General features: G+C 32.7%; 1 protein-coding gene across 2 annotated transcripts in view; it reads right to left on the bottom strand.

Annotated features, from left to right (window-relative positions):
- Nucleotides 1–6,050: 6,050 nt before the first annotated feature.
- Nucleotides 6,051–24,616, bottom strand: part of LOC149067502 (protein kinase C, brain isozyme-like) — a 143,458-nt gene continuing 124,892 nt past the window's right edge. Inside the window, exon 16 of one of the 2 annotated variants that reach the window (XM_089252734.1) lies at nucleotides 6,051–6,487. In XM_089252734.1, coding sequence (XP_089108860.1) covers nucleotides 6,335–6,487 — 153 coding nt within the window. In that variant the 3' untranslated portion in view covers nucleotides 6,051–6,334. Of the gene's footprint in view, nucleotides 6,488–11,988; nucleotides 20,604–24,616 lie in introns of those variants that run through there. The other variant, XM_089252733.1, reaches the window with a different exon arrangement.

The raw sequence follows: 24,616 nt of genomic DNA, 5'->3' as shown, positions 1-24,616 counted from the left end.
AGGCCTATTCTAGATTTGCAGCATTCGATTGCCTTCTGTATTTTTATGGCATGCAGCAGCATAAACAATATTTACAATGCTCAGCAAAGAGCTAGAAATGAAAGTGCTTCATTTGTCAAAAAACACTGGCATTGAACAGTAAAATGTAAACAAATCACTTTAAAAAAAGTATGGACAATACAGTAAAACCATCCGGTTCACCTTGACTTATTTACATTGGACTTTGTAATTTATACATTTTGCACTGTGCTTTTGAAAGTGGTCTCAAGAGAGTGACGTTTAAAAAAAGCATACATCTTCATAATTCCTGTGCATTGTCGAAGAGAGTTGGATTGTGAAAAACTCCACTGGACTGTGAAAAACTCCAAAATAGGAATGTAAAATATATATACTGAGAGAAGAGACAGAAAATAATTATCTGTGATTGCTAGTGCATTGTTTTGGTCCAAAATTGTTTTTGTTACTAAATCATTTTGCTTTGGCTCGAGTTAATCTTATAGGATACTGAAACAGTCCTATGAATTTTTTTAAATAATTTTTTAGGGATTTTTTTTATCATACTATGATCATATTGTCAAAAAGGGGGAACCCCCTCCCCTGTAATACTTTTTAGTCCTACTTTTTCTAATTTTTTAAGTGTTAGTACTGTAAGTGGCAATATTATTTCTCTTGGTTCTGCAACCGAGCAGGAAAACCAAAATCAGTGGTTACCAAAGCTTTCTTTCCTCTATCATCATCATGTTGGAATTCAATGACATGAGAATTTCAGACATTTTTTCCCCGCGACAAAAAAAAATTTCAAAAAGGATAATTTCCGCATCATTGAGGGTAGAAAAAAAATCTATGATAAGTCAGTGAATGTGGATTAATATAGAGTTCCAGATCAACCTGGGTCATCAAATTAAGATTTTGTTGTATATGCAAACCATCCCATGGAGCTTTTTTTTAAGTAAACTAGTTTATTTGTGGGGAGAAAGGATTTTTTAAATCAAACAATAAGGTTTATTACATTGGTGTGGGTTTTCACAGCTGGCATCTAACTGGAACTGGAGAACTGCGAGACACCCAGGCTCTGTCGCAAGAAGCAACGTAAGGCTGGCATCTAACTGAGAATTTACCTGGCTGTTAGGCTGTGGTCTGCTATTTATTTCTGACGTTTCCCCTACAACAGGGTGGGGGAGTATCTCTCACCTCTGAAGATGTGTGCCACAGCTGTGGACGAAACATCAAAAAGAAATGGCAGACCACAGCCTAACAGCCCTGTAAAATCTCATTCTCAATGAGGTTTATTTCCGTTTTATCTATTTCAGATACTATATCGTTCTCTTCTTAATGAATTGATTCATAAAAACATTTTTCCTTGACCAAAAAAAATAAACTTGATAATTGGAAAAAAAAGAATTATTTTATTCATTTCAGTTACAAAACTTGCAATTACGCAGGAACAAAACCAAATACGACAATAATAAAAGAAAAACACTTATACATCGCACGCAGGATATGACATCATAAAATCCATTCTGGTCATGAACGTAAATAAATAAACTACACGAAGCCAAGTCAAAATGCAATGAATGATAAAATATTTTCAATAACTTATCACAAAAGCTCAAATTTATATTTAAAGTACAAATGCCTTGCTCAAGCTGTTCTAGAAAAATTAATATAAATTTTGTTTTCATTTTTTAAATAAATGTTGCAAATTTTATTATATTTTCTAATTTTTAGTGTCCATATGATAACAATATTCAAGCTCGTATACAGTGGTAGTTGAACATTAAAGGAAAACCGTAAGTTTTTTGCATTCAAGTTCATCATTTGCAGTAATAATTGCTTGAAAAATGTTGACTATGATTTGGAAAAATTCATATATTAAGTACATTCGTCCAACCTGTTAAATCCATATTCGTTTATGCACATAAATTCACATTATATTAGAGCTATCAATTTCAAAAAAAAAATTCACTTCTTGTACAACTGGTATTGATTTTACTTGATATTGATATCTTAATATATTCCCCATATCTCTTGATTGATATATCTTGATATATTCCCCATCAAAAATAATAATGCACCAAGAAAGAATAGTCAAATTTCAGTAAAACATGGCAGGCAGGTATATCATATGTAGGTATGCAACTGATTAGTGTTGCAAAAGAATTATGTAAATAAATATTCCCATCGCCAGAGGGTGTGCTATTGCTCTTGCTTTTTAAAATGACCTCAGAGACGACTTTTGTGTATTGCACCTCTGTTTTTTGCTTGATAAGCTATTGCTGATTGCTGGAGATGCCTCTGAGACTCATTCAAAGACCTTTTATCCAGCCAATAGATTCCGAACAACATCACATCGTTGGATTGAGTGGGGTGGACATATTGACGTAATGCTTGCAAACCTGATTCCTCCCATCATGCTGTTAGGAGGTACTGGTAGCATTGGATGTGTGAAAACACTCACACACACAAATGTCGTCAGGCTATGGATGGCCCAGGCCACCCAACAGTAGAGAAGATTGCTTCACACACATCTGTAGACAAGCCCGAGCAGCGCCGACGGTCACAGCACCAACCCCTTAATTACAAATACCATCTCTGTTCTGGAATCTGGTCTCGCACTAAACCCTTTCCAGACAATTGTCAGAAGGATATTTGTTCTCACAGAGACCATTCAATTTGTTCGATTAACCGCCCAAAATAGCCACCCTCGTTTACAGTGGTGTCTTCAGCAATGAATCTGGATACCCGTGGATTAGTAGTGCATCATCTTCAGTGATGAATTGTGCTTCTGTTCAGCATCCAATGACAGTTGTGTTCAACAATGTATGTTCTTAACGCAGTTGAAGGGGGGGGGGAAAATTGGTACAGACCTGAAAATGAGCATTTCTTCATATTGCAGGTCCACACACACACGAGCGGCAGTTTATTTATTTTTTTGATTTACTGAGAAAAAATTTATCAAGGTACATATTTCAATAACAAATCGCATCCAAAAAATTTATTTAATTTATAGGCACCATGGCGTGAAAGTGCTTTCATTAATTTATTTTCAATTCTTATTCCATTAATATATCTATGTAAAAACATCTTCTATATATAGTTCAAGAATATTTTGTAAATATCATTATCTATACGTCTCCTACAATAATGTTTTATTTTGTAAATATCGTTTTTTTTCTCAAGAAAGCGTGAATATTGTGATTTGACAAGCATAAATATGTCGTATTACTATTCCACTATAATCTCGGAATTTGAACAGCTATTTAAAAATGCAATTGGAAAGAAATTTAGGTACATGGTTATATATGAATCAAAAGATATCAATGGTAAATACTATATACTAGTAAATGAGATATATATATATATATGCTCAAATTTTTCAAATATAACAATATTGAAATTTAAAATACCCTATTTACAAATTTTAATCGATTAATTTCTTGAAAATATTTTTTTTTGTACAAACATTTTCTTCCTAAATCAGCTTTTTTAATTTAAAGTACATTTTCAATGGAGGGGGGGGGGCGAGATGTGAGAATATTCACAGAGAATCTTACTACTTCACTGCACATTAATTTTGATTTGTTTGATTAATTTTTAGATTTATCATTCATGATATTGTGGGTTAATAGAAAGATACGTGTTAAAGCCTTTTGGATTTCTGTTCTTGTGACAATAAATCTATAGGCACTGGAACGTGGGAGCTCTAGGTACTTGAGCCCTCCCAATGTAATTCCCCAATATTCAATGTATATGCAGGGCATCTTGACAACCCTAGTCTTCTCCAATATTTTTCTCGTGCCAGCACCTCTAAATTTTCCCTAGTCTTGAAAAAGTTAATTTGGCATTAACTAATTTCTTCACAACATTTATTGCAAACTGTGTATATTTATTCATGACTAGCTTACCGTCGCACGTTGCTGCGATCTCAGAAGAAAGGAAAAAAAAATTTTTTTAAAAGCTATGCCAGAAACCTTAGCAGGAGTGTACTCAATAACTTCCAAAGTTTCATGGCGATCAGATGAATGGTGTAGTAATGCGTAAAGGACAAACAGACAGACAGACATACATTCGTTTTTATATATATAGATAACTATCAGATTTAATTAAAATTTTAGAGAATTTTTAACATTTTCCAAACACGATAATACACATGAAAATGTCTTAAAATTGCCTGACTATAGAATTTCCAATAGTAAATTGCTCTTATTTTCACTTCTTTAACAATTGCTAAACTTATTTTATTATCACATTGTTTTAAGCTGCTGATGTCTTATAATGGTCCTTTGAAACACTGAAAATGGATTCCACATACATTTTTTTTTTCATTCCCTTAGATTATTAGATTACAAATAATTGACTTATTAATTTATTATTATTAATTATAGCGTATATATATTTTTGATCTAATTAAATCACAGACCTCTGTATATTTTAGTTCCTTTTTCAATAACAGTTTCAGAACGTTATGATCTGAAATACTTTTGATAATGTGATTATTATATTATTTCTAAATACAGTGATCTCTCGCTTATGCATTGGTGCAAGGGAAAAAGAAAAAGATGCGTAAATGAGAAAGGTATATAAGCGAATAGCATTATTTACCTATAACTTTGACCAGAAACTCATCTTATAACTGAGAGAAACATAGTGGAAGGGTGGATAAATGAGAGATCACTGTATACACCATATGCACAGCACATTCTCGGACTTGACTTTTTGGTAATCTTTGTGTTGTGCCATCTATTAAACAGAGATACTGCTAATTACTACTTACTAAGTGAAGATAGAGGAAGCTGCTGGTGAAGTTTCTTTGAAAATAGAAAATAGGGCTTCACGAGGCTTATTTACTTATTTTCTTTACCATCATCAACTAATTATACCAACATTTTGACAATGCCATCTTAAGGCATGGGCCTACCCAGATATGGTCTTGTACCCTCATCAAATTTTTGTGAACTGGCATGGTAGAACCTCAGAAAAATCACTTGGCTCAGAGGCATGATGTTCTTAAGATGGTCCTGAATTTTAATAAATTTCTCCAGATTTTTCCAAATTTTACTGTTTCGAAACAAAACTTTGATGGCAGTTTTGTCTCTCCCTCTCTCTCTCTACTTTTATAAAAACAGCGACAAGGTAAAAAAATCTCAAGAAGAATAAATGATAAATTACTTTTACCACAGAATGCAAATATCGATGGGCTTTTTCATGACTTCCCTCAAATTTTAGCACAAATACAAGTGTGATATTACAGAGATAGTCAGTGATTGCCAAAATCAGAAAAGGGGAAGGAAGTGCTGAAGCTGAAATTCCAAAGGGACAGAAATTTAAAAACAAAAACAGGGAAGGGAGATAGAGAAATTAAAGAAAAAAAAAAGAGAGAGAGAGGTAGGCAGAGAAAAAGAAAAGCGCAGAAAGAGATTCAAAAGGGGGGGGGGCAGACATTTGAAAAGGGGCATATGATATAGGAATAGAGAAAGGGGTCAGGGGTAAAAATTTAAAAGAAAGGGAAGGGGGCAGATACTAAGAAAAGGGCATTTATTGGAAAGACTTCAACGTATTATCAAGTTATTGTTGACCAAATCCTAGAAAACATAGACATGCCACATGAAATACAGCAGGCGCATCTCAAGGTAATAGATTTATTGGGTAGGTGACCTCAAGTCCAAGTAAGTTGCTTTTCTTTTAAAGAGAAGTCGAGTGGGGGAGGAATATTCCCTTTTGTTCACTGGCTCCAGCATCTTTGTAGATGGCAAAACGAACAAGAAACAAGACCATTAAAAATCCGAGAATGTTTCATGCAGATGAGGTTGATTGAGGAAGAATTTTAAAATGAAAATACAGAGCTGAACATTATTAAATTTGTCTTTTTAAATATAATTATTTCAATGATTAAAACTAAATGATCGTTAAATGTAAAAAACTGAATAAATTGTATAATGTTAGCAAATTACTGCAATGTGAAATGACTGTTACTAGCAAAATGAGTTTAATAAAGGTATAAAAAAAAGAAGTTTGACTACCAAACTCAAATAATAAATAATCAAGACAAAACTATACCGGCTTCCCGAAATGTCATTCAATGAATTCAAGCAATTCTTTGTTTTAAATTCATTCTGTTTTTGTCATTATAAATATTAATATCATTTTCTTAAATACTTCTATGTAGAATGAATGAAATGTCATGCTATCACAGTATCAAAATACAGGCACTTTTAATTCATAGAAATGCCTATTGTTTTGTCGAATATTTGAATCTTCTCTAACAGCACCAAAAGCGAACAATACTTGATTTTTGTTTCATTGTACTCCTTAAAAAAAGATCGATTTCTTTTCATCAAACGTGTGCGATGAATTCAGGATTTAAGAAAGAGAATCCACCAAATTCGGTCTGGTCCAGATTCATCAAGAATGTTTTGTCTGTTGGTGTAAGCTCAACTTTATTCGATGTGAATTGGGGATCAAAATTACTGACATCTTTTGGATATTTCTGAAAGGAAAAAGAAAAATGAATGCTTTTAACTCTAATAAAGAATTACTTTTTGAAAATTCAGTGATGCATATCCAAGAATGAAATACAAAGTTTATGGTTATAATTATAGCAGGCTTTTAAGGGATCTCCTCAAAAGACAAAAAGTTTCTTATAATTTATCCATTGATTTATTTCAAATTTTTACCACATATATTTGATTGTGCCAGTACAGAATTTTACATTTCTCCAATACTTAATATTTAAAAAAAAAAATTTTAAAAGCATCAATAAAAGCTTGCAGGCATGATAAAATAACATGAAATTAATGAAATTGAATAAAAACTGATTCAAAATAAACGAAACTGTTCAGTTTATAAAATGATGAAAAAGATTTGAAAATGATTTAGTGATAATATTTTTTTTTTCAATTCAAAATTTAGTTTTGAATAAGATTGAGTCGATGAAAATGTCAGTATTTTTCTATCATTTTGTAAAATGAACAGTTTTCTTTATTTCGAATAATTTTTTATTCAACTGCAATGATTTCATGTAATTTTATCATATGTACAAGCTGTTTGTAATGCATTTTTTGGAAAAAATTTTAAGAAATTAAGTATTGGAGACATGAAAAATTTTGAACTGGCATAGGATAGGAACTATCAAATGTATTTGGTAAAAACTTGAAATAAATCAATGGATAAATAATATTTCTACTTAAGAAAGTTTTTTACCATGTTTATTTCGTAGGTTAAAATGTTTATTTGGTAGGAGACCCCTTAAAGGTCTTGGAGGCAATTCCTCTCACCATATGAAACTTTAAAGAAAAAGGTTTCTCAATTTATTTCGATTAATATCAAACAATTTTGTTACGTACAGATATGTATTCTGTAGATTTTGAATATAATTTTTATAAAAGAAACTGAAATTGTAGAAAAAAATTTCTACAATTCATGTAGTTTAAAAACTCGAGACCTTTCATGTAATGTAAACTTTCACGACTTCCAACAGACCATAAACTAAAGGAGGTGGTGGATTTTTTCATCCCCTCTCTCTCCAGAGTCATGTCATCATGTGATTTAACATGAGCATTATTCACAATAACATAAATGGTGCTAAATTTGCTTCCACATGACTTCAGATTTTTTGAAACTTCTACAAAATGTGCAAAATTCATATTTACTTCTGAAACTTGGATTTAAATGTGTGAATAGACTACTGCTACTTAACTGTACATGCTCTTAGTTAACTTTCCTCTGCAGAATTCCTAACAAAATGATACGTGCCGGAAGGTACTGTATGTATGTGTGTGACTAACATATTTATATTATCAAAATTTTACGCTTGTTTTGTGTTCTTGCTGGTGCAATTTTTCATATTTTGAAGTGAAGATGATAAATGTGCTTGAAGCTTGATGCTATGTAAACATTGTGTTGAAAGTCTGCCTGTCTGCTCTCTATGGAGTAACTTTTTCAAATGAGACACCAGCAAGTATTCACACGTATATATGAACTACTACTACTACTTAACTGCGCATGCACCTCGTACACATTCCTCTGCCAAATTTTTAATGAATCGGCACATGCAGGTGTGTTTTGTGAGTATGTGTGTGCCTCCCCAATATATTTATTTTTTCAGAGTTGTGCTGCCATCTGACTTCCATATTTTGAAGTAAAGATGGTAAAAGCTTGAGTTTTCACGTTTTGTCAGAATTGTGTTGTTGGTCTGCTTGTTCTCTGCATAAAGGTTTTTAAATTGGAGACTGGCTCACATTCATGCCTTAATGTTGGCAAACCACAGAAAACCAACTTCAGTCAACCACCATTGTGCATCCTGTTGATGCATAATGGCGGATATAGACTGCAGTGAATCGCTTCAGAATAATGAGAAAGCTACACCACCACATCAATCTGGAAATGAAGTTTCTTCGGCAATCATGGTGGGCATAGATACGGGGGGGGGGGGGCGACACCTCAGCTTTGTGTTAAAATTATGTTTTTGACATAGGTCGGAGGGCGAAGGCAGGCATTCATCTCCTTCTGCCTCACTTTACCTACCCTTGGTGATCCCGTTCCTGTTCGAGGAGCCTATATCCACTTACGGTTGAAATCAACCCCATCATGCCCCATAGACCTTAAGGGTACCTCTCTTTATGTTGCTAACCATGGAGAGAAAAATGAGAATTTTTTCCCATTTGCATGGGTGGGCATCAGAGAGAAGTGATGAACCCCACTGAAAAACGACACAGAAATGTCCTCATAAAAACTTTGTCAATTTCATCAATCGTAATTAGATTCATGAGAATAAGCCGATTTGTTCACGTTACTTAATAGTAATGTGTATTCAAAGCTGAGGGTAATAACATTACAGACAATATTGCCCATCAGGAATGATGTTAAAATTTTTGTTACATTTCATTTTATTTTTTCATTTAGAATTTTGCTATTCCGTTTTCGGGACATGACTACTTCAAGCAAAATGTAAAATAATCCACTCATTTTTATACGTTATTATCGATTGATTAGCTTCTTGCAGAATCAGGATTTCCTAACAAATTGGTACACACCGAAATGTGTGATCCAAGGACGTCTGAATCATTTTGAACTTGTGAGTGCCCGTCTTGAGTTTCAATTGGTCTTCAATTTCATCTTGATTAGGAAATTTTAATTTGTGAATCAATTCTGAGGGTGCTTGGAACCACTCTACAAATTTCTGTGGGTGCTCCAGCACCCCCAGTTATGGTGTATCACTGGTGTAATCTGAGTTTTTGTGTGGCGCTAATATATTTATATTGTCAGTGTTGCCATTTAACTTTCACATTTTTAAGTAAAAAGATCGATCATTGTGAAATTTTAGTTATTTAAGTATCGTGTTGAAGATTTGCCTGCTTGCTTTGAAGAGACTTTTTCAAGTAAGAGAAGGCTCACATTCACTCCTCAAATGCTTTAAAAAAACCATGTCTACGAATTAGAGTATAACAACTAACAGAAATGAATCAACTGTTTTGTCCGTTACATATATACATTAGATCAGTCAACTTCACCTTTGACGCTGAGGGGTCGGGGCAGTGCTCCCCCATGCTCCCTTGTATCTTCGCCCGCCCATGGTGTAGTAGAGTATCATAGTTGATACAATTATCAGAAACTATCATTTGGCCCCCCCCCCCCCAACTTTTTTAAATTTACCATCCAATCAAGCAAAAAGGGAAAACAATAATTATCAATTAATAATTCTATGAAGGAAAAAACTGTTATTTAGTTTCAAGGGATCAGTTATTGTTGTTATTGTACAAAATGAGTAATATATCAATTTAGGTTTTTCAACCTATCAGCAACAACGTTTTATCTTTAGATCATAAAAATCAGAACCCTATTGATTAGAGATATTTTGCACTGGAATTGATGATTTCCACAAGGGGGGATAGCATTAGTTTATTTAGAGCCGGTGGACCTGATACTTAATTCACAAAAATGAAAAATTCAAGCATTTTGCCATCTTTGCTGCAAAATATGAAAGGTGGGTGGCAGCACCAGTGAGAACAGTGAACAACCACAACTCTGGTGACATAAATATGTTAGGGCCACAATTACATATGCAACCATAACATGTTCCTGCATGCACCAATTCATTAGAAATTTTGTGGAGGAATGTGTACAAGTTGCATTTAGGTTTATTTCATGAAAATTCAAATATGTTGAGGAATCACCGAAAGTCTGTGTATACTACAGTTGTTTTACCTGCACTTGTACTTAGCATAAGAAATTATGTTCAAAGCACTTTCATTTTTGTCCCCTTTTATATATAAGGTAGTGTGTTCTCTTCATAAAGATAAGGTAAGCGAAATCTTGCTTACATAAAACTTTCAATCGTCCAGAAGTAACAAAATAACCATATGTTTGCATAAATCCCGGGCCCTTATATATATATATATATACTTAATGTGGTTAGTATATGGTCAGGGCTTGAACTCTTTCATCATAGCTCTTTTAATCAAATAAAATAATTTATAACCAGTTATAGGTTATGGCGATCATAGATATGCATCTTTTATGCCCAGTTCTTAGGTTTAAAATTTTTATGGTGTAATTTTGATTATTTCCTATAATCTGATTTTCAATAGAGTTCTTTATGTAAGAGATATATTCGAAATATGTATATATTCAGAATTAGTCACTGTGTAAAAATTATTCATTATACAAATACAAAATCAGAAGCCGCAATGAGCAAATTTCCCAACGAGGTGGATTTGGGGGTGCGGGGAAGAAGAAAAAGAAATAGATATTGGAAAAGCCCATATAAAAATATTGTTGTCATACAAAGTACTATCGACTTTATACCAAGTGATTGGAAAGAAATTTTTCTTTCCGAAATTCAACTTTTCTTGGTATTCAGTCAATTGTACCTCATTGTGTAATTAGTGGAAAGGTTCATCATTTCGTTGATGGCTGTCATAGCCTTCTGATTTTGTATCTATATGTGGTCGTACTGTCCTCTAACTGTCAGCTATGAAAAGTCTTCCCTTCTTTTCTGAGCGCCGCAAAAAACAATTCCATGTTTCTAAGTGCAATATTCATTGAGATATTGCTGATTGTCAAGTCAAAGGGGCACAGAACTTAGAAAAGTTTTAATAAACAAAAGAATATTTAACATTTTCTCTAGAGTTTGTCACTCAATATATGTTGTTCTTTCCCTCATTCCATGCAACTGCCGTTTCTTATAATTTATTAAATTGCTTCGTAACTCAATTATGTCACAATTGTCTCTGAATCATAAGTCGAGTTTTTATTCTGTTTCTAAATGCAACATTATGCAATTAAATCTTATATTAATTAGAAAAACAATATAAGTGTTTTTTTAGTTCTTTTTTTAAAATAATAATAATGAGGAAAAACTCTTCCTGCAAAATTGTGTTAAAGAAGTTTATTCTTTTTTAAAGAAAATCATGTTAATACATGTTTTCTTAATTTTGAGAAAATTTAGTATTGCAAGCTTTCTTTGAATATTGTTTTAAAATTTTGTTTGAAATTTTCTTTCAAGTATTTTCTTGATACTTGCATCGAAAACTTATTTTCTCTTTCTACAAGATATTAAACAAAAATCCTGGCGTATGTTCAGACACAATGTGTGTGTATTTCCAAAGAAGAAGGGAGTGTGAACCAAAACCTACCAAGTAATATCACTAACCTGGGGTCTCTGTTAACTAAACTAGCAACTTTCCATAGATTACTTGCTCTGTGCATAGAATGATAGCATAACTGTTCGAGCCAGAAGGTAAGATTGGAACAAACCAATTTTGTATATTGAAGATGTATGAGAAATTCTAAAAGTGTACTATTGGATGTTTAAAATTTTTTTAATTTAGCATGGCATTTTATTCTCAAGTAACCAGGAGACCTCAAGACTATTGTATTACAATTATTTTGACTGTTACAATAATTATCAACTGTCCTTTCAAGTTTAATCTTTGCTATGTAAATCAATCTGATACAAAAACAAAAACCAAATGAGCACAAGCCTCCGTATAACAGAGAATCAGATATAATTTTATTAAAACACAAGGGTATATTATCATAACCGATATTTGAATTATTAGTCAAGTGATGGGTGCAAAAAAGTTACAAAACATGTACACGTAAAACATATAACAAATGCATCTGAACGTAATTTGTTCAGATCATTTCAAACCACTGTACACAAAAATCCTCCGCATAATGTACAACTCGAACAAAAAAAAAAACTTGATATTTTAGTGTATTTTGAACTGGGGGAAAAATAGCGATAATAAATAACATGTAACAAAACAATACATTGAAATTTCAGGTAAAAACAGACATTGTTCAGAGACACGCAATCTATCAATAAAATAGGGTATTTCATGAAGTCGTGATTGTGAATACGTTTGATCGACTTTTCGATAAATATCACTGGGTATTTTTTGTTGGCTGTTTGAAGCTCAAAATAAAGTAACATCAATCATATAACTGTTTAAATGAACCAGAAATTAGTTTACTGTGATTTTACTGATGTGTACTGTGTTTCGCACAACCGAAACCCCACAGTTTTGATTCAAAGAAAAAAAAAATCTTCTTCTATCAATATAGTTACTAGATTTTTAACACTTATTAACAAGAACAATTTATACAGCTATAGCAACACATGTGTATTTGATATACTGCATGTAAAATGTGATGGGAGGTTTCCGTTTCCAAAAATAAGTCACTGAGGTTTTTAACGATATATCAGTCATGGTTTTCTATGAATATTAATTAAAGACATGTTTGTACAAATTTATATTGGCATATTGTATATTGTAAGAATTCAACATACATCAACTGAATGCATGTATTAAAGAGATTGTATAGCATATTATACTTGAAACAACCAGTTATGTAAAACTCAAGTATTAATGGTAAACCAGATCAAATAAGACATATGCTTTATGTTCCAAAGGGTACTGTGATTCCCAGACCTACATCAGTAGTTTATTCCAAGAGTAACGACATAAGTTGAGGTACATTATTCCACTCATAATGCCCCTTCCTTAAGAAGAGAGGGAGAGGAGAAGGGTGGTAATGGCCATATTTTTATTCATTCTTTTGTATTAATTTTTTTGATGTGGCTCTTACAGAGAAACATTTTCATTCTAATATCACAACTTCAAAAGTCTTTATGATTTGCTCAAATCTCTAATTAAAGAAAGAAAAAAAAACCCACACTCATTTTTAGAATGAGATGATGTAAATTCGGGGTGATACAAGTCTGGGTGTTAGTCTAATCTGAAGTTTTATGATTTTGATGGTAGCTCACATAGTCCCTCGTCAGGGAATTTTCTGATACAGATGTGACCCAGTCCTCTATTGTGACCCTCCCAGATGCATAATCTTGTGAACATTAACTTCACGAACTTCTGACAAAAGTATCTTTTACTTGTAAACTATAAACAAAAACATGTAGGCTATGTCAGGGGTTATGTGTGTGATCTGTCATGAAGTGCTGCTATCTATGCCTTGAACTTAAAATTAGCAAATGAGTGGAATATTTTTTTTATTAAGAAAAAAAAATGAATTTGAGGCTATCCGACACAAGACTTTTTTTTCAAGGGGAAACCTCTTTTTTTTTCCAGAAAGAAAAGAGATTCTACTTCCATTCGTGGAAGGGAGATGGCACCAAGACGACTTTGCGAACATATGGCACAAAAGTTTTTAGATGGAGTGGATAATGCAGCAACCTTTCAGTAAGAAACATGGAACGAAAAGCAGTTTGGAACTGATGATTAACTCAGACCCACCTTTAGGGTTGTGTGATAGGTGCGGGTGCACAGGACTCCATGTTTTGGGAGGCCTCACACTCACAGTAGCCTAATAATAATTCCTTTCGTAAATTCTAGAATTCTGCATCTTCATGTAGAAAGAAATAATTCTGGAATTTTTCTAGAACTTTCATCATTTTTAGGATTCTGGATTTTCATCAATTTCTGAAATTAGTTCTTTCATTTATTTGGAATTTTAATAAATTTCCGGAAGTATTTCATTCATTTATTCGGAATTTCATCAGTTCTAAAAGTATTCCTTACATTTATTCTGAATTTTCATTAATTCTAAAAATATCTCTTTCTTTTACTTTGAATTTTCATTAATTCTAAAAGTATTTCTAGCATTTATTCTGAATTTTTGTGGATGCTGGAATCATTTCTTGCATTTGTTCTGAATTTTTATGATTTAAATTTTCTGAATTTTCGATTCCCCTCCTTTACAGAATATGTAAAATTTGGGGATTTTACATATCCTTACATCGGGCTAAAGGGCCCGAAATTATGAAGATGCTTCTGGTCCCGCATCTGGCAAGGACAGCCCTGGATTAACTGCAGGTGCTTGCCAAAATTATCACTCATGTGGCTGTGATGTGACGAAAATAATCAAATAAACTCCAAGTGAAAGAAACAACACAGATGTGAATGAATGAAAAAATTCAGAAACTATTATTGTATAATTTATATTTATAAAATTAATGAAAAATTTAAGATATAGTCAAGTAATTAAAATTTGTTCATGATGCATCAGCTATTGGTATATAAAAAAATTTTCTCTCAAACGATTGATTTCGGAAAGACTTGTCTAAAAACTATTTATTTTCGACTAGACCTGTTTTGAAAATGATAAAAACTAACATCTCTAGAAGAAAGAAAAATGGTTATATATGAGATTCAAAAATGTGTTTTTATGATTATCATCACAATCGAAACAATTTGTAATTTGAAAAAAAAAAGACGATTTATATGATTATCCCAACTGAAACTTCAGATTGCATGTCACACTAAACAAAAAGCTTGAACTTGCGATCTAGCACTAAAAACAAAATTGCTAGGACAATAATTATACTACGTAAATTTTTGTTTAAATTTGATTTAAATTCATACATTTATGTATATAATATGTATCATTCATACATATATGTATACAAGATAGGTATATACAAACTGCGCCAAAATCTTATAGAAAATTACTTCTAAATAATTTTTTCCCAGTGTGAAACTCTAAATATTCCAAATGTCAAAGCCGAGGATGTGTAAAGTGGATATTAATAGAAGGCTAACATCACAAAACTTCTCAGATATACAACCGAACATAATAAGTGCTGTGTGTGTATATATATATATGTATATTCATTTATTTATGTATAATACACCTATAAATAGTAAATTATGTATATATTTATATGCAGCATATATATATATATATATAATGACCTTATAAAAATACACAAGACAAAACATTTTTTGTTTGTTACACATATGCAAAAATCTGATTATATTATGAGGAGGAATCGAAGACGTGAAAACATGCATTAAAATTACATGCACAACAACATGAACACAACTTCTTAACAAAAAATAAAAAACAACGGAAGCTACACGGTGAATATAAGCTACAATTTGATTTCATATAATCTATGAATTTCAATACGTTCTATAACTTTGGCACAAAATTTTCAAAGCTAATATTGATACTTTCGAAATAGGGGAATAGGAAGGTGGAAAGTCCAAAGAGAGATTCAAAATTTTTGCTCTAAAAGTGGAGCTACGAGCCACGATATGGAAAGAAGAACTAACATGGTTATCAATATATATATATGGTTTTTTAATTTCAGTATATATATATCTTATATTTGTAATATTAAAAAAGTTTGAACGATATTCCATAAATGGACAAATTACAGTTATAACTTTTAAAAGGTTTCAACGAGATATTTTGAAATGGTAATTATTGCACAAATATACATCAACATCAGTGAAAAATTCGATTGGAAATATCATTCCAAGAAGAACTTTGTTTTTAGGTACAGTATATTTTTTTCCCCTTCCCCCATTATTATTCCCCCCGCTCAGCTCTACAAAAATTTACAGATTGAAAGAATTGCGTAGTGAGTCCAAGATATCACACAATCAGGCAAAGTATTAAAATACACCAATTCCAAAATAATAATAATAATAATTCTCTTTTGGAAATCACAGGGAGGCAGAGAGAAATGTGCTTCTAACATACAAAAATTTGGATTATTATCGATGTAATAATAATAAAGGGATTTTTGCATCATGTAAAATTTTTGATTTGTTCTTTTTTGGTAATTTTTCAATATGACAAGAATTACCATATATTTTTCTTCGATTACAAAGTTTTTAAAATTTATACACTTAATATATATTGTTATTAAACTTTTTTTTCATGTAAACTCGCTAAAACTTAGAGGAAGAAAAATTTTCTCATTTTTTTTTATAGAAACTTTCTGATAGGATGAAATAAAAAATCGACTACGGGGCCGTGACAATGGGTTCAGAATAGAATGAAATATTCCAAATTTATAGTAAATTCTTTTGTACCGTACATTTAAATTCGTTTTTAAATATGGTATTTTTGAATCTATCGTAATGGTTTAGGCTATAATCTTCTAATTAGACATAGTTTATCTCTTTGAAAGAGATATGGATTGACTCGGTAACAAACGCAGACAATGCCATTTTAATAGCATTACAAGTAACTTGGCAAAATAATGCACTGAAGACCCTCTCCAACCTACCACACTTGATATTATTTAGTCCTACAATGTAAAATTACCATGAGGTCCTTGAGCACTACCCAGGTGTGTAACTGTTTTAGATAGCACTGATAAATAAGCAGTAATCAGTTGAATTTTCATGACCTAATACAAATACTGCGATAACAATGGTTGAAGCAATGAATCGCTAGTATTTTTTCTTTTGCAATGAATTCAATCCCATTATCTTTTGAGACACAATGCACATGCATTTCGTACAAGAAATATTTCAAATACTTCTTTGTAATCTTTTATGAACGTTCGTCCGTTTGCTAGCAGTAATATGTGAAGATAAGAATTTCTAGTGGTACATGATAAAACATTTTCAAAAGTATAACCATGGGTAGGCAAAACATTATCCTACTATTACTACCACTTAAACTTTACATGCACTTTGTAAGTATTCCTTCGGGGGATTCCTTAACGATTTGGTACATGCTGAATGTCATTTTTGGCCCCAGTGTATTCATCTTGTCAGAGTTATGCTTGTTTTGTGTTACACTGGGGATGCCATCCGTACTCCATATTTGGAAGTAGTGAAAATGTCTGAATTTTTATGTTATTTAAATTTTGTGTTGAAGATCTGCCGGCTCTTTGCAGAGACTTTTTCAAATGAAAGACCGGCTTGCATTCAGGCCTCAAAGTTGGAAAATCATAGAAAAGCATATGCTACAGCAGCAAGTAGTACTGGATAAGAAATAATCAAGTGATTGGATGGCTCGATACAACAAATCTCAGGGTAGCCATGTGTATGTTACAATGCATCGGAAGTCTAGGCACTTTGCAAAGTGGCAGACCAGCTTCAGGCAAACTGGCTAATGTCTGGAGTTTGGTCAGAGTGCAAAGTGTTCTCATTACGGACTTTCGCCATAACATATATACAAGCACTTTAACCTACCTTTGATTATATTTTAGCTGATTTTGTCACTGTTTTTTTTTTCCTTCTAATTTCTATCTCTGGATCATCAAGAAAAATAGAAATTGAGAAATTTCAAGGCAAAAGAGTTTATCATTGATGCACTTTCCAGCCACGGCCCTATTTGTCTAATATTTCACAGTGACGTCAAAGTAAGAAGACACAGATACATCAAACTCAACCTAAACACTATCTATGGTACAGCAATAAACTTGTTATGCTGAATATTTTTTACCCTCAGAAATTTCAACCGCACACAAACAAAAAAGCTATGGTTTTCCTAATCAAAAGAAATCATTTGTTCTCAGGAATGGTTTGGTAATGCACTTGATGTATAAGATTTCAGTTCATAACCTAGAAATTTATGCACGTATGTCTATATATAAGTACTTTACATACACATTCATTGTGCATGCACAATCATACAAGCAAGTGAAATAAAGTGAGGTAATTTTCAAATACTTCTCCAAAATGTTCGTTCCAATGGCCTTTCAGTATCAGATGTTTCGAAAACGCAAATTCTTAACTACTTTTCTTATGACATACAACATACAATGTAAGTACTAGTATAATCGACATTCAACATGATTGTTTTTTTTTTTTCATTTTATCATATTTTTACCCACCATTTTCAAAATGTGCACTAATTTTGTGCTGGTTTTTCTTTTACAATATATATATAATTATGTATATAGATATGCAAAATAGACATTTTTCTTCTTTTCATGCATGAATTCGTCACGTATCAGTATAATAACATGCCAAGGCATTTAACTTTTGTATACTGTTAAAATACAATCTTATCAAATCGTTGAAACTGACAGCTTTATATATTTTCTGTTTATATATATATATTGTTGTTATAAGTGCAAAGATACAGTTGTTCATTTGTGCGCATACTTTTAGAAATTTAAAAATAATTAATTGTCATTATTAGTATTTTGTTCTTCCGCATATAAATGTGTACAGGTATGTCATTAATGCTTCTCAATTGTTCATTTTTTATTAAACTCTAAAGTATGAATTTAGTGATACTAGTACAGTGATGTGGTATTAACTTTTCGTATGAAACATCAAGTAAACTTTCATGTGAAAGCTCATAGGAGGCTAAATTCTCGTATTTTCTTTTGAGCAGCCAGGATTAAGAAAATCTGAAGAAAAAAGAAAGTACTTTGCAAAATTGGTTAGAAAATGTTATTCACATTTAAATCCTCAGGTCTAAGCTTGGGTGCAATGCATCCAAGCAAGGGTGGCACAAGTTTTCAATGACAAACCAAAACTAGTCTTTATTTTTTAATTTTTTTTTTCGCCAAGAAAATGTAAAAAATTATTATTCTTTGCTATTTAATTAGAAAGATGTCTAAACATCTGAAGAATTTCTGTTTAAAAGCAATTTCCACGGGGTCGTAATAACCTCATTTTGGGGATCAAATGAAGATGGCTAATTGATGTCTTTTTCTTTTTCTTCCTCAATCTTCAAAATTAAAAAAAATTTTTTAAAGGATGGTGATGGTGAAATTATATAGAAAAATCTACTTGGATGGAACGAGTATAATGGAAAATGAAATTAAAACTTTTGTGGTATTTTCTGCAATTGAAATAAAAAAAGGAAATTTCTATTGCATATGTGAGTTGAAGAAAGATTAATGAAAATTTTATGCATCGACAAAAATTCGAAGAGCACAACCGATTTCTTGGCAGATAAATATATTAGCTAAACGTCCAATATATCCAACACATACCAAAGTCGGTAATTAATTATTACAAGAACTTTTTATGGGGGACTAGAACCTTTTTTAATGAGAATTCATTTACATTTATGATTCACTGAAGAGACTTCACATATCTATGATATTTAAATAATTTACTCGATTTACTTTTTATGTAATTTGAATTTTTGTTCATTTTTATTTAAATTTATGTGGTATGATTTATAAATTCTGTGGTTCATTGATAACTATCATTTAAGTGCCTCATCAAATAATTGGAATGCTGAGTCTGTAAGCACAGCTCAAATGATCATAAACTTCTTCAAAGATTCTTTTTTTATGAAGTTATGGTTTATAATAACTCATATAATTCTAACAGGAACTAAAAGAATTTTTTGTTAATCAATATAAGTGTTTTTATCTATTATAGTTTCAATTCTCCACCAAATTTTATTATATAGAAGAATTATACATTTAAATATTTTTATTTAACCGGCCAAAGTGCATTAGTTTTAAGTTGAAGTAATAAATTTATATTTTGAATCCGATCTTTATTGGTCCATGAAGTTAGACATAAATTGAGCGTGTTTAATTTTCAAAAGTCCCTTTTCCACCCAATATTATATCTGAGATCAAATTTCAATGACACACTCACAAGCAAATATCTCAACTGTACAACACATTCGAAAACTATTAGTGAAAAAAGATTTAAGCGTCAAATCACATATCAGACTAACAAGAAATGGCTTGAGGAAAAATTGTTTGAGTCCAATATTAAAATGAAGATAATTAACGTCTAAAAATTTGAATTTATATTAATTCAGTTTCCAAGTGAAATTCAAAAGTAAAAAAAGAAACAACAGCAGTGATATGAAAGTGATATCACAGCATATTTTTCCTTGAATATCAGTTGTTTCCTTATGTTCAACATGTATTATATAATAATTTTATATATAATATCTATATACATATGCAAGGAATGAAAAATAAAATGGGACGAAAAATAAGATGGTCAAAAATAAGATCAAGGGTTTAAAAAAATGAAAAAAATGTGAAGGTGGGGAAGAGGGACAAAATATGGATACCTAATTCAGCAAAAAATAAGAAATAATTTGGGAGAGGGGAAGACATATTACAAAAAGGATGGAAAAGAAATTGTACAGCTGATATAACTAATCTGAATTTTTCTTTTCCTCTCAAACAAGAAAGAAATTTTAAAGAAAAAGAGTTCGATTCAAGTTTGGTATCCTTCTTCATCATCATCGTTCCTAGGTCTTCCATAGAAGAAAGGGTTCACGAAAGAGAATCCCTTGAACTCGTTGCCTGTTAAGCTGCTGATGACCAGAGGGTCAGCTGGAGTAAGATTCGTTTTGGCATTCGTGAAGATGGGGTCGAAATTTTCACCTCCCCGAGGATTTTTCTGTGCAAAATCAGAAAAAAAATAAAAAAAAACAAAAAGGAGAAAAAATCAAATGATCAGCCAAAAGAAACAAAAAAGTAAATAAAAATTGCAAGCAATTGAAACTGATCTTTTTTTTTCAGCCAGAAAAAAAAAAAGGATGAAAAAGTCACTGCAAAAAAGAGCCGCTATTTATTCAAAAAATGAGTCTCTGATGGAAAAGAAATAAAAGACAAAAAAAAATCCATCACAACCAGCTCAAGAACAAAGAAGCAGAAATGAAAAAATGAGGACGCCATTTTTTAATCGGTTAATTCTATTTATCCTTTTCTTAGTAAAAATTATAAGAAATTAAAGAAAAAAGCTCTGCATAAAGCGCTAATTACACTATGTAACAAAAAAAAACTTTTCTTTGTTCCTGGGTAGAAGTTGTTATTTGCTTATCCTGAATAATCATGAATCCCGTCAAACTTTGCTCTTTTGGTAGTGGGATCGTAGGCGGAGATAGACCTGAAAGTCTGGGGGGGGGGGGGGGGTGGTGCACGATGATGATGATGAAAATTCATATGTACACATATACATTAGATCAGTCAACTCCACCTCTGACGCTGGGGGCCCGATCCCAAGTCCCCCTCCCCCTTATCTCCGCCCATGATACTTTTTTTTTTTAATTTGCCGAGATGAAATGTCATGCACTTTTTTTTTTGGCATTTCATTTTTTGTGTAGATTTTTGTTTTCTCACGAACTGATGAGGATTTTTGAAGCCATTGAATTGATGAAGTCATTAAGCGTGCCAGAAAAAAAATATTCCAAGCTTCTTTTTCAGCCTTTGAGTTTTTCTTGGGAAATTCCTTGTATCTCACATTCTTTACTACAATCCGATGAAACCTTCTCTTAATCTTTGCCACAGAAAACGTAGGGAACATGTCATAAGTGTTTTATTGCTGCTAATTTTTTTCTCATCTAGGACTATGACAAACTATTTAATGTGACCAATTCTTATACCGTATATCGGGGCTGGACAAATAGCGAGAAAAAATCTAGGCCCCAAAAAAGATTTTTAGGTGCCTAAAAAAATTTTACCCGAAGGAAAAGGTACAAAACACTGCTTCTTTTGACTTTTTTAGGACATAGTAACCCTCTTCCATGTTGGCAGATATGCTGTTCGAAACATTTTGTGCTGCTCTCAGCCTGCAATTTAGTAACTTCACAAAGAGAATTTTAAACACCGATACCAGTTTTTTAGTCGCCGTGGTGATCTGGCGCCTAGGATTTGTCCAGCCCTGCTGTATATAATGATGACATCAGTACTTTTTTTGGAGATTAGTCATGGGAAATAAAATGCGATGTTGAAAATTACAACATCGCATGACATATTGCTGATTAAGGAAAGATTGTGACTATCATTATCCTGTTGGATATATATATATATCTGCAGTTTTTATGTGTCTCTTAAATCATCTTTTTTTGTGGTTTTCTTTTTGTTTGGCTAAAATTTGGTTTCGGTGATGGGAGGCAATTATACCTCTTTGATGATTGATTGACGATGATTGGCTGTGTATCTCCTACTTTAGTTTCAATGAAACATGGTCACGTTTTGGGTATACATAATTTGTGAGATCAATAGCTCTGGGTAAAAAAAATATTTTCGCGATGCTTTCTTACAACTCACATAGCCCTGCTTTTTCAGTTTTTTTTATTCGACTTCCAAAATTAAAAAAAAATCACTCTCACAAGTTCAAAAGCAAAGCTTAAAACATACAATTGCGTTTCTGCCTTTTTAAGTCGAAATCATTTGGAAACTAGACTGGTTGCCCAGGTACAAAAATCGTGTGTGTTACAAGTGTTTTTAGTAAACTTTGTTTTTAATAAAATCACTGGGGGATTTGGCATTAGATTTTGCATCAGTGGCGCCTTAACGAGTGGAAAACAGAAGCAAAATGGCCAAACATCCCCAGTAATTGATTTTTATTCATTCTGAATTGTATAGAATTTTTTTTATTTAATTACTCCGATATTTAATTTTGTTCTGTTGATGATTCGGTTGATTGCCTAAAATACTTTTAGGACGTAAAATGTTTTAAGACTCCCCCTCCCCTCAACCCATTAAAACGAACCAAATTTTTATCAAATCTTTTACATTGTAAATTCACTACAAAAATCAGTTCACAACGTGGCAAAGAAAGTAAGGGGACTCGACCAAAAACCATGGCATAGCTGCTTTGTTTAGGGTGTGGGACGACTCTACAGTAGAGCAAAGTTTCCTAACCTTTTTGATGTCGCATACCCCACACTCCCATAGAAGGCCAATTCTGACACCAACCTCCCATAAAATCCGAAATGTATTGTTTTTCATAATTTGCATATCATAAAAATTTAATAAATTACAGTTTCACAGCACAAAATGTGTCATTCGTGCAATGCTAGTTAATGAAAATGACCTTGTGGACCACAAGTTGAAAAACACTGCATATTAGAGCATCGATAACAACCGCGATTTTTTTTTAAAGAATTTCTTACATTTTCATTTCGAAAAGCTGAACGAAAGCGTTTGAGCATTATATTGAAAAAGGAATACAAACATTTTATTCCGCATTCTTCATTCATATATCATGCACATAATGAATGAAATTGTGGTGTGGTTTGTGATGTTAAACAGGGGTGGCCAACACTTCTTTCTGTTTGCGGGCAAATATAATGGTCAGCTATAGCGTCGCGGGGCGCATCAGTGGTGCAATTTCGGTGCGTAAGCTGCTCCATTATTAATTGAATTAATTAGTTGATAATTAAATTAATTTCGTCACTAGAAATAAGGAGTTTGTAAGCAGTGTTTTAATCAAGCAATCTGCTGTTGGACCCCGATAGTTCAAATAATGATCACAAATTTAATTTTTTCACGGTACTTTTACCTTGCGCGGGCCAGCTGTTGGCCACCCCTGATATAAAACATTGTCTTTTTGCGTTTCTGCAGTTTTTTCGCTAATATACTACAAACTGTTACGACAAAACGGTGAACCTCTCTGGTATTTATACAAAATACAATTACCGGACTAGATACAAATGGAAGATGGATTTCGGAAAGAAAAGTTCAATTTGGGGGAAAACGAACCACCAATCTCTCACAGTCCGAGCGAGTGCTATGCTTATTATGGTTTTTTCCTGCACTCTAGAGCGGTGGCTCTCAACCGGTGCTCCGCGGTGCCCTTGTGGCTTCGTGTGCACTTCCCAGGAGCTCCGCGACCGCTCGAAGAAAATTAATTATATCAGTACATATAAACAAATAAAAGAGACCTACGGGACTCCGCCATGGAAATTATGGACTAAAAGGGTTCCGCTTCTCCAGAGCAGTGTTTCCCAAAGTAGACAATATCGCCCCTGGTGGGCGATAAAAGCTATGGGTATAACATAGGATCCTATGGGTTCGCTTGAGTTGGGGGGCGATGAGGGAAAAAAATTTTCCTGACAAGGGGGGTGATGGAACATAAAGTTTGAAAGGTTCGGAAACTGCTCTAGACTCTAGAGCATAGTTTTCCAACTTTTTTTGTCCCATCGCCCCCTTCCTCAGAAATTTTTTTCTCCCATCGCCCCCCAACGCAATCTAACCCATAGGATCCTATGTTATATCCATATCTTCTACCGCCCCCTGAAACATTCCATCGCCCCCCCCCAAGGGGCGTTAACGCCCACGTTGGAAATCACTGCTCTAGAGCAAGACTACACAAATAAAAAAATAATACAGACAGTAGAACTTGATTAATTCGAATGCGGTTGATTCGAATTTTGAAAAATATTCGAACTTTTTACGAATTCCCTTTGAGTTTCTATCTAATTTAAAATTTCTTGTTTAATTTGAAATTTTTTCGAATGTTTTGGAGGGGAAAAAATTATGGTTTTTGTGTGAGAAAATTTTGTTTGGAAAAACAACCGCTGTGGTGGTCGAGTGGTTATAGTGCCGGACTCGTGATGCGAGGATCCGGGTTCGAACCCCACAGTGGTGGTCGGCTGAAGTTGGTTTTCTGTGGTTCCCAACTTC

This window comes from Pholcus phalangioides, unplaced genomic scaffold (genome assembly GCF_987345545.1).
Source record: "Pholcus phalangioides strain wild (caught in Gottingen) unplaced genomic scaffold, Ppha-v1.0 ptg000030l_1, whole genome shotgun sequence".
Taxonomy (NCBI): Eukaryota; Metazoa; Arthropoda; class Arachnida; order Araneae; family Pholcidae; genus Pholcus; species Pholcus phalangioides.
This window is presented reverse-complemented; position numbering and strand designations above follow the sequence as displayed.